At 35.5% G+C, this 11,761-nt stretch overlaps 2 protein-coding genes across 2 annotated transcripts; both read right to left on the bottom strand.

The window, feature by feature from the left end:
• Nucleotides 1-9,066: 9,066 nt before the first annotated feature.
• LOC127121937 (uncharacterized) lies at nucleotides 9,067-10,197 on the bottom strand. Its single transcript, XM_051052361.1, has one exon. It carries the CDS (start codon nucleotides 10,195-10,197, stop codon nucleotides 9,067-9,069), a length of 1,131 nt encoding a protein of 376 aa, XP_050908318.1.
• Nucleotides 10,198-10,215: 18 nt separating this feature from the next.
• On the bottom strand, nucleotides 10,216-11,094 carry LOC127121936 (uncharacterized). The gene has a single exon (XM_051052360.1). It carries the CDS (start codon nucleotides 11,092-11,094, stop codon nucleotides 10,216-10,218), a length of 879 nt encoding a protein of 292 aa, XP_050908317.1.
• Between the last annotated feature and the right edge of the window lie 667 nt (nucleotides 11,095-11,761).

Raw genomic sequence — 11,761 nt, 5'->3', positions numbered from 1 at the left:
TAGATGAATTTTCTGGACTGAAATATGTGAACAATGCAGAAAAATTCTTAATGAAAGTTCAAAGATCAAAATACTTGTTTGAAAATAAATGTGTATAAGATTTCAAATTGCAATGGAAGAGGTGACTTTTGAATTCTAAAATTATGAATATATATATATATATATATATATATATATATATATATATATATATATATATATATATATATATATATATATATATATATATATATATATATATATATATATATATATATATATATATATATATATATATATATATATATCCCCTTGACACCTCGATGAAAGAGTGTGATTCAATGGAAAGATGCAATGATTAAAGGATGATCTTTGGAAAACATTTAGTTCATAAGACAAATTTGAAAACAGCCACTGCTTCAGAAAAATTCAAAACTTCATGAGGGAAATTGATTTCCCAAAAGGGGTAATCAATTTCCTGGCTAAATTTTTTGGTTATGGCAAATGGAAATCGATTCCTGGAAAAGGGGTAATCAATTTCCTGAACTGAAATTCGAAAAAATGTTTAGAAAAAATAGTATAGCAACAAGGACATGTGAGACACAAATGGATCATGCATGCAATGAATATTTAGAGTAATTTTGAGCACTAAGTTATCAATATATATTGCATGCTTGTACCTTAAAAACTCAAGATCAATGATAGTATTCAAAAATAAGTCTTGAATCCTTTGATGCTAACTTTCACACATATTGAACATTGAGTACTTGATTTGATTAAATGCACTTGAAGCTTTTTCCATACTTTTGACATGATCATTTGACTTGCACTTTGTCTTCATCAAAACATATTGGATGGAGAGTCTTGACTTCATAGAAAGGACCTGAGACTAAGAAAGAGTTACTCTTAGTATTCTCATAAAGGTTTTTGAATTTGTATGAGGCATCTCCAAGTGATTGGTAGAAGTTGGCCATGAGAAGTTTGTTGTGGGAGATCTTTTGACCTTCATGAAGCTGATTGTCCAGATGGACAAAATTCTTAGCCACCTATAGAAAACTAGAATAGAAAACATAATAAGAAATCCAGAAAGCCAAGAAAGATATGTGTTCTTGGTCAAAAACGTTTTCATTTGCAGTATCATGGTTATCGAAGATGAAATTTTTATAAGTGAAACGTTTGATGGTGAACTCGTGTTGGGTTTCCAGGGTTGGATAGTATGTGGAGCCAATAAGATTTGGACCTATAATAGAGACCACATAGGACAAAGTTGGCGTCAACATGCCGCAAGGAAGGTGAAAGGTGTTGGCCGATCTTTCCCAGAAGAAGATCAAAGCCAACAACATGCATGGATTATATATGGGGCCAGTCTTGGACAGATTGACCATATCATAAATGCCCAGTTTCTCCCAGTGTTATTTCTTATTAGCTTGAACTTTGTTAAGCCCCTGGCCAAATACTCTTTGGTTGGAATCGGTAAAGCGGGCCGGAACATGCAACTGGGTTTGACCATAAAAGATAGGTTAAGAGCACGTTGCTCAAACGCATAAGGCAGAGTAAGTGAGTAACCTGGGAAAAGGCGTGTAAGCTTTGTAGCCTATTATCTCTTGCTGGGATAAGATTCAAAGAAGGCATATAGGGTGCTGTTTATGGAGTACAAAATTAACATTTGCTTTTCCCAAATGACAATCTTGTCATTTTTAAATGAGGGCTCAAGAATGAAATCCCTTGGCTCTTCACTTTTGTTAGGGGGAATGATGAAGGCGAGCGGATGGTTACCAGTAGTGGATTTGGAAGACATTTTGCTAGTAGCCATGGTGGAAGAAGAGTGTTATGAAAAAAAATATGGTGAAATGGGTTTGGAGTTCTGTGCGGAAAGAGAGAGAATACGAGAAAACTGAGTGACAAAAGGAAAAAAAGGAGTTGATAAAGGGAATTTATAGGCTTTAATGCATGTGATAGATCAAACACTAGGCGTCCATGTGGGAGTGATTGAAGGGTTTCGTGAGTTTTCAAAGTACTACATTAAATGAGGAATTGGAGTGGTTAAGGAACATGGAAACCCACGCCTTCCTAGGAAATAAGAGTAATGATGAGATTCTGAGCGAAACTCCTAAAATGACAATGTGTTGTAAAAGGGTAATGATGACGATGACGTCAGCAGAAATGAAAGGGCATCGAAAAATTATGATAAAAAAGGCCACATATCTCTTGTTGGATGCAAATCGAAACATGGTCTTTTGGGGGCAATTTGTTACACTGGATTTTTTGACCTGACCGTAAGTGGTAACTACTAATGAGAAAAGCTTTAAATATGTCACGTGGAAGGTCAGAGATAGAGTGGGTCCACATGACTAATATGACTCAAGGTCGGAAGTCACATAGAGTGATACCGGTCGAAGATGGCAAGGTCGAAAGACACTGTGAGGAACTTGGGGGCTTAGTGAAATTGTGTTATGTTATCTAAAGTTGGAGTTAATCACTATAATGAAAGGAATGTCGACTCAATCACGACATGTGGAGTTCATCATTACAATGGATAATGCAACAAAATATGTTAGCTTAACATAGTCGACATCAAAGACTTTGACGAGGCTAGTCAGTTTTGGCGCCCAGTAAAGCAGTTAGAAAATTCAAATGATGTCACAAGGTGGGAACTGAGTTGGCATCGATGATTATTCAAAAAAACATGGGGGAACATCGAGAAAAACCTCTGCATTGACTTGGGACGTGTCACCACATGAATAGTTTACCATTCATAGTCAGTTATCATAGAGTAGTATATAAGGATACTCAAGTTTATTTTGTAAAGGGTCCACAATTGTACATATTTTTGCAAACTCAAAGTACCTGAATATTGATAAACGAGTGAGGAAAGATGTACATATGTGTTCCAACATTTTATACATTTCAAGCAACTTTATATTAAAAGTCATTTTCATGCATTAACTTGACTTTTGATTTCCTTTACTTTTTCCTGACAATTTTTATCACTTGCACTTTAATTTCAGCGTTTTCTTTTCCTTTTTGATTTCAAAGCCTTTACTTTACTTGCATTCTACTTGTAGTCCTTTTATTCCTTGAACTATTTTTTTCACAAGCAATCACAACGAATATTTTCCAACAATTATGGTTTTTCACAAGTCATAAAAACATAAAAATATGTTTGGGAGATTTTCGAGTTTGATCCCTTAAGTATTAATAGAAACTTGTATATTTACCAAATTTCACAGCAAACACTTACTCATGTGGATTTGCTAACATTTTTCTATGTGTATATAAACTTTTATTTAAATAATTTATTTTGGTTGCAATTGTTCTTAATCCCACACATAAAAGCTCTTGGTGTGGTTGTTATATTATCCGATTTCAGAATAGGTGGTTGTTGAATATAATTCAACATTCAAGTTAGTTTACCTTTGAGTTTCATTTGCATTTGAATTTGAGTTTGCATTTAATGTGCATTTGAGTTTGGGTTATTATAAAACTCAAAGTTAGTTGGAGTTTATAACAAATTTGAACTTTTGCATTTTGAGATTAGAAAGTTAGTTACACAATTCTCTCACTCTTCTCAATTCTCTGCAATTGTTTATCATCTAATTCATTCTTGTGCCTTGTTAATGGAGGTTCATTATTGAACTCCAACAATGGGTATCCAGAGCTCCGGTTTGATTCAAAGGGAAACACGAGTGGAGTGAGGTGTATGATTGATTTTGTTTCTAAAATCTATGTTGAATTGACGTTCCAAATCGAGGAGAATCACATATCTTGATTCCAAGGGTTTGGAAAACATGAGTGTTGGGGGAAATTGATAAATTTGCACAAGAACAAAGATAAAAGGCGGAAACGGTAGATTGAACACAAAGCTTCCAGTATTCAACGGAAAAAACTGGAATCGGTGGTCAATTCAGATGCATGTGTTGTTTGGAGCTCAAGATGCTTTTGATCTCGTCAATGATAGTTAGACATAACAACGGGGTAGGTTGGGAACAATTTTCACCTTCCCCAAACCCAAACCCGAATCCCCAAACAATCCTCGTTCCCCGCCCCAAATTCAAACAGGGATGAAGAATCAAAACCCAAACCTGTCCCAAACGGGTTCGGACCCCCCACCACCATTCATTTAGTGAAATCAATTTTTTAAAAGAAATATTTATTTTTTCCAAAATAAAATTACATTACAAATAATAAAATAAAACAATCTAAAAAAATTCCATACATACATTTTAAATAACAAATTAAAATTAAAATATCAAAACATTGACCACATATTTAATATTCTAAATTATCAAAAATAAATAATAATGTACATAATGAAATAAATGGGGCGGATTCGAGGTGGGTACTAGTATCCCCATTACCCGACCCGTCCCCATATTTTATAATCGGGGAAAACCCAAACCCAGTTAAAGCGGGTTTTCCCAGTCAACTTCGGGGCTGGTTCAGGTGGGTACCCACGGGTACGGGTTATATTGTTATGCCTAATGATGGTTATAAGACAGTTGCAGAAAATGTAACAGAAGCGCAAAGAACTGCACAATGAGAAACGAGGAAAAGGGATTATAAGACGTTGTTCTATATCCATCAGTGTGTGGATACAAAGGTGTTTAAGAAAAATGTTGATTCGACGAAAATGAAGGCGGCGTGGGATAAACTGATATGGTGCTATGATGGTGACAAATCAGTGAAGAAGGTCAAGCTTCAGTCCTTATGTAAACAATATAAAAATATTAGCATGAAGAACAATGAGAAGGTGTCTGATTACATCTCTAGAGAGATTATGGTCACTAATGAGATGAAGTCTTATGGATAAACATTATATGAACAAGTAATCATTGAAAAGGTACTGAGATCTCTTACTCCTCAGTTTGATTACATAGTTGTAGCCATAGAATACTCTAAAGACACCAACACCATGATAATTGAAGAGCTTCTGAGTAGTTTATAGGCACAAAATTGCATTTGATTGAAAGAAACTCTGAACAAGAGTTAGAATATGCTCTGAAAGCTAATATTCTAAAAGCTTCTTTTGGCAAGAAGAACTAGAAGCAAGCATGGCTAGAGAACAAGAAGAAGTATGGTGGTGGTTTTCAGAAGTCATAACTCTCAAATTCTAATAAGAAATATCAAAATGTTCAGAAGTGAAAAAAGAAGTTTGACAAGAGAAAAAGGTCCAGTGCTACATTTGCAACAAGTTTGACAAGAGAAAGATTTAGTGCTACAGTTGCAACAAGTTTAGTCATTTTGCTACTGATTGATGGTCAAATAAGGTTAGCAAGGGTGAACAATCCAACATAGCTGGAGCAGATTCTGATGATGAACATGTGCTATTAATGGCATATGAAAATGTAGGTGGATCAATGGTAGACTGGTCATATATGGACACTAGCTGCTCAAATCACCTAACTGGAAACAAGAAACGACTGGTTGATTTTGACTCTAGAAAAAGGAACAAGATCATATGTGCTAATGATGAGTATCTGAATGCTAAAGGAATGGGAAATGTAAGAGTTAAGTTGAACAATGGTAAAATTGTATTGATCAATGATATATGGTATGTTCCTCGCATTAATAATAATTTGATGTGTGTAAGTGAGCTAATTAAAAAAGGTTTTTTAGTTATCATGAAGGATAATCTCTTGAAGTTGTATGACTATAATCAAAAGTTGATTATGAAGTATGATCTGGAAGAATCGGGATATTTAAGGTGAATGTTGCAACAACAGAGATTCAATCCTTAGTGCAAGAAGTGTTGAAGGGGAAAGTGAGTTGTGGCACAAGAGATTGGGGAATCTGAAATATATAAGCTTAGAGCATTTGAGTTCAAAGAATCTGGTACATGGGATTCCTAATATTATGGCACCATAAAAATCATGTGATATATGCATGAGAGGAAAGCAACCAAGACTTTCATTCTCATCAGAAATGCCTCCAAGAGAAACTCATGATTTAGGTGTGGTGCATTATGATGTATATGGTCCATTTAAGGTACCTTCACTTGGAGGGAACAAGTACTCTGTGTCACTTATGGACGAGTTCACAAGAATGACATGAGTATCACTCATTAAGTTCAAACATGAGGTGTTTACTGAGCTCCAGAAGTTCAAAGTGAAGGCTGAAAATCAAAGTGGACAACGGTTAAAGATCCTCATAACTGATGGGGGAGGTGAGTTCAACTCAACAAAGTTCAAGAAGTTATGTGAGGAACATGGTATTGAGCACAAGGTGACTGCTCCATGCACTCCACAACATAATGGTCTTGCTAGAAGGAGAAATAAAATTGTGATTGACATGACAAGAAGCATGCTAAAGGATAAGAATCTACCTAAGAAGTTGTGGGGGTGAAGTAATTACTACTTCAGTATATATATGCTCAACAGATGTCCAACAAAGAAGTTAAAGGAAGTAGTTCCTATTGAGAAGTGGAATGGAAGAAATCAAAGTGTAAGTCATTTCAAGGTTTTTGGTTCAGTATGTTGTCGTACCCCAAAATTCACCCTCCTCTTTTCACTTTTTATTTGACCTATGGCTTGAGATTCATCTGGATTCGTCCATGATGCATCATACATTCATATTAATATTAACCCTAATTCACGCCTCTTGGTTGGTTGAGGTCGATTGCTGACTTTTTGGTCAACTGGTTGACCAAAGACGACCATCCATTCTCAAATCCATATCGTCTCGATGCTGGTAATATTGACCATTTTCGTGTCCTTTCTACTCACATCTTTGTTATATCCATCTTGACGCTTTGATAGGATCTTGGATTTTTCAATTTGATTTTTTATTCGATTTTAATGGATTTTCGATTTCAGATTAAGTCTAATTCCAAATCTTGATTTTTTATTTTTTCAAGTTGATTTCAATTAATTTTTAATTTCAAATTGATTGCGGAATTTCAATTTAATTCTTAATCAATTGTAAATTGGTTTAAAAATGATTCAAGAATTAAATTAATTAATTTTGTTTTTAAAAGTGATTTAATAAATTTAAAACAGTTGATTGATTTTAATTAGATATTGATTTTACATTGATGTTTGTTCTAATTGGATTTGGAATTATTATTTCAATTGTTAGATTAGTTTCAATAACCACTTTACCATTTTTACAACCATTAATATTCATTTTAACAACAATGAATATCCATTTCCCATTATTCACACCATCTCTAATAAACTATTACAAAAGTTACATTTTAGTCCCTATGCAAAACAGTTCTAACTGCAAACTATCACATAATTTCGAACTCGTAACGCCTCTGCTTATATAATAATCACTTATTGCTTTTATTCCTCCGTATTTGGAAACTTATAAGCAACAAAATAAACCAGGTTACAATCCTTTTGGGATTCAATATTTTGTGGTACATACAAACCACTTTTACCGGATCATCATACTCTGGCCAAAAGCCTGCATTTGCAGGTCTGGCTTTAACTCGTTGAGTTTTTGCCTGAAATGCCCCACTTTTGAAAACTTATTCCCAATATACCCCATTTTGAAAAAAAATTCTCAGTCTACCCCCTTTTTTAGTTGGGCCTCGTCACTTGGTTTGACGAGGGGGTGCTGAAAGTTTTTTTGCCTCATGGGCTCGTCACTTGGTTTGACGAGGGGGTGCATGAAATATTTTTGCCTCATGGGCTCGTCACTTGAAGTGACGAGTTGCTAAAGGAAATCTTTTTTTTTTGTTTTTATTTTAAATAGTATATTAAATACTAATAATAATTAATATAATTGTTTTTTAAATATTAATTCTATATTTAATTAATATAATTGATTTAATTAAAAATAATAATAATTTGGTTATAAAAAAATATTTAAAATAAATAATAAATAATTTATAATAAATAGTAAATAGTAAATAATTATTATTATTATTATAATAATAATTTGTGATATTATTATTTTTGAAATATTAATAATAAAAATGAATAATTTTTAGAATATTAATAATAGAAATAGTTGGTGTTTTATATATTAATAATAAAATTGTTATTTTTCCCTCCAAAATGTCAATATTTTTTTGGGAATGATATCTTTCCCGCCAAAAAGTTTTTGTGTTTTTACTGTCTCGGCCAATGATTTGCCGAGTATTCAACTATTAATTTTTGTATAAGTAGCAAAACTTGTAGAAATGTAACTCACACCACCAAATCCTTTCTTTAGTTTATAATGTCTGTTTGTGGTCTTGTATTTTATGGACACGGTGAAAAAATGAGTGTTTGCCTTGATCCACAATGGAATTTCAGAACACTGATTTCTGCCATCCACACTGGCTTCCGACAGTTGGGCGGGCGTCGTATGAAGGTGAGGAAAGTAGAGTATCGTTGTCCATACATAACGTTGACTGATGCAAGCCCGGATGGTACGCACATGTATTACCTGGATCGTATAGAAAATGATGAAGATGTCAAGTGTATGTTTTCGGCACATCGTGGTGAAGTTAATAGAGGAGTTGAAGGTCCACTTGTGTTGGTTGTTGTTGTTGATTAATTTTTTAATTACCAGTTGTGTTGGTTGTTGTTGTTGTTTAGTTAATGTGGTCTTACTTTGTAACCATAACCCTTTGATTAACAAATGTATTTCATAAATGTTTGTTCCCAAAAGACATTAGAAATACAAAATGGTTTGTATATATTATGTGCATAGTAGTTAATAAATAAATAAATAAACATAGTCATCTGAACGGATATTTAAAACAACAAGATAATCATCTGGAAGGTCGTTGGGATGATCCTGCAACATTAGGATATTTCCTACGCATGTGTCCTATTTCGCGACAAATTCCACACCTTCTCTTCTCCTTCTCAACGTCATCCATCTCGGTTCTAATCTTGGTGCTGTTTGGGCGCCCTTTCTTCCTCCTTCTCATAGAGTCGTCGTGGCAAAGAGTATATCCTTCATATTGTGGCCAATTCTCCTCATGGGGAAGTCCTAGGAAACTCTCCTGATAGACCTTGAAGACGTTACGAATTTTGAAGACGTCTGGAATGTGAATGGAATAGTCCTGGCGTATGCTCGAACATGCTGCGATTACATGGGAGCAAGGTAAGTGAAATGCCTGAAATTTCCCACAGTCACAGTGTTGTTTCCTTAGATCAACGCTAAACGTTGCGGTTGGTCGACCGTCGTTATGATTAATCTTCTCTTGGACCATGAAATTCTCTCTCGGTCGAACTGCATGACGTTATGCGTGTTAGCTTTGATGACTTCCTCAGCCATCCCCTTGTTGCAGTTATCAGTGAAAACCTGCCCAGAGGCTAACATTTTTATCCACTGATGGCCTCTTCTACCAAATAGTGATCCTAAACGATAGTACGTAGATTTGACCAATGCAGTGATTGGAAGGTTCCGGGTTTCTTTCAACACCGCGTTCATTGCTTCTGCTAGGTTAGTTGTCATGTGACCCCAGCGTTGCCCTCCGTTAAATGCCCTTGCCCACTTCTCGCGAGGGATGTTGTCTATCCATGATAAAGCGTCGTTGTTTATTCTTCGGATTTCCCCCCGATAGTAGTTAAACGTTGCCTCTGTTAATGCATAACCCATGTTAACAACCATTTTCCGCAGATCCTTGTCTTTAATCTCCCGCATGAAGTTTTGCGCGATATGTCTGATGCAATAGACGTGTGATGAAGGAGGAAACTGCCATCCATTTTCCGGGTTGTTGTATGCACTCTTTATTGATTCATGCCTGTCTGATATTAGGCATAGATTTGCTTGGGGGGTAACATGCATTCTCAAATTCTTAAGAAAGAAACTCCAGGCTTCCTTTGTTTCACTTTCAACTAATGCGAATGCTTTCGGAAATATGTTCCCGTTCCCATCCTGTGCCACAGCCATCAGCAGAGTCCCTCTGTACTTGCCATACAACCAAGTTCCATCAACCTGCACAATTGGTTTACAATACGCGAAGCCACATATACATGGTCTAAACGCCCAAAACAGACGATGAAATATCCTTTGGTCACCCAAGTATGAACCATCATTTGAAATCACAGGTAGGGTTTGTAATTCTATAATGGTACCTGGAAGATATGTTTTCATTACCAGTATCCACTGCAGAAGATCGTTGTAAGATGTCTCCCAATTTCCATAGAGCGACTCAATTGCCTTACACTTTGCAATCCATGCCTTTTTGTATGATATGATATACCGGTATTTCTCAACAACATGAGCAATGATAACCTTTATTTTAAGAGAAGCGTCCCGATTTACAAGCTCCATTATGCTCTTGCTAATCATTTATGAACTGAGTTTTGTATGGTCTTGTGACATGGAAGTGGTTGTGCATGTATGAGGCCCACTAGACTTACCAACTCTCCACCTTGAGTTGCCCTTGCGCAAAGAGACCCTGCATTTGAAATTGCATGTTGCACTTCTACATTTGATGACAAAACGTACACTGTCAGATTTAACCACAGAGAAATCTAGACTACGTTTTATATGCCATTGTTGCAACGCCAGAAGACACTCTTCCTTATCTTCATACTCTATGCCCTCCTCAATTTCGTCAGAGTTGTGAGTTGGTATGAAACTGCCGAAAACGGAGCTTGGTTCGGCATCATCCAAACTTATATTTTGCATGTGCGCAGGTGGATTGTACAAACTAATTGGTTGCGCTCTTAGTGCAACAGCCGATGTGTCTAATATTTCCTCATTGCCATCGTCATCGCTAACACCGAAAAGATCTTCAAATCGAATATCCTCAAGATCATCCTCACTATTCTCGCCCACCTCTTCATTTGGTATGAAAGGTTCATTATTTTGAGTCGGCTCTTCGTCAATGGCTTGACTCATTCCATAGTCGTGTGACTGTACAAATTGCGTTGGATAACAGTGAGACGGTTGTTCCTCAACATTGTCACTCGGTTGTTCTTCGGGAATATCAACTAGACGAACATATATCTCAATGCTGGGTAATTGAGATAATGTTACATGACATTGAAACATCGACCTGACATCTTCGTCGGTCTTAATCGGTATCATTATGTGAAAGACGGTATTATCATCTCCATTAAATAATGGTTGACGATAAATGATGTCTTCAACATAACGTTGCAACTTCTTTTCAATACGGTCTTTTAAATGAAAATAGTCGGAGTTGATGTGGATCTTAGACATAGTTACATTCGTATTGCAAAATGAGAATCCCTCATTTGAACATGTGAAAAGTGATCCTTCGGAATGGATAGAAACAATTAAATTTCTTTGAGCCATGGATGTGTAAATTTAGTTTGAAAATATATGAGGATTTGGTTTGGTGAATGTAAATGAGGTAGTAGTAGTATTTATAGGAAATATGAATTTGATTTTGAGTTGATGAATGTAAATGAGTTAGTAGTAGTATTTATAGGAAAAATCAATTTAATTTGGTAAACATAATAAAACAAAATCCAAATCACATGCTATTTCTAAGTAACATAGAGGAGAGAGAGGGGAAACGCGTGCTGAAAATTGCATGTGATACCTCGTCACTTGGAGTGACGAGCCAAAACCCTAGGCATAAAGCCCTCGCCATTCCATTTGCCGAGTTGATGAAGAGAACGAATGCACTCGCCATTCCATTTGCCGAGTTGATGAAGAAGTAGGCACAAATCGTCAATCAAAGTGACGAGCACTAGGTGCAGAAAATTTTCATTGAGTTTTCCCTTCAGCATGGGAATCTCATGTTGTAGGGGAATCCGATTCCAATTTTTTTTACATGCATTCCATGCAATGCAAGAGTCTAATCATATACTATTCAAAATTTTACCACATTTTTTTATTATTATTTTACCCATATAAATAT

This window comes from Lathyrus oleraceus, chromosome 2, assembly GCF_024323335.1.
Source record: "Lathyrus oleraceus cultivar Zhongwan6 chromosome 2, CAAS_Psat_ZW6_1.0, whole genome shotgun sequence".
Lineage (NCBI taxonomy): Eukaryota > Viridiplantae > Streptophyta > Magnoliopsida > Fabales > Fabaceae > Lathyrus > Lathyrus oleraceus.
The sequence above is the reverse complement of the archived record's forward strand: the minus strand, read 5'-3'. Positions and strand labels throughout refer to the sequence as shown.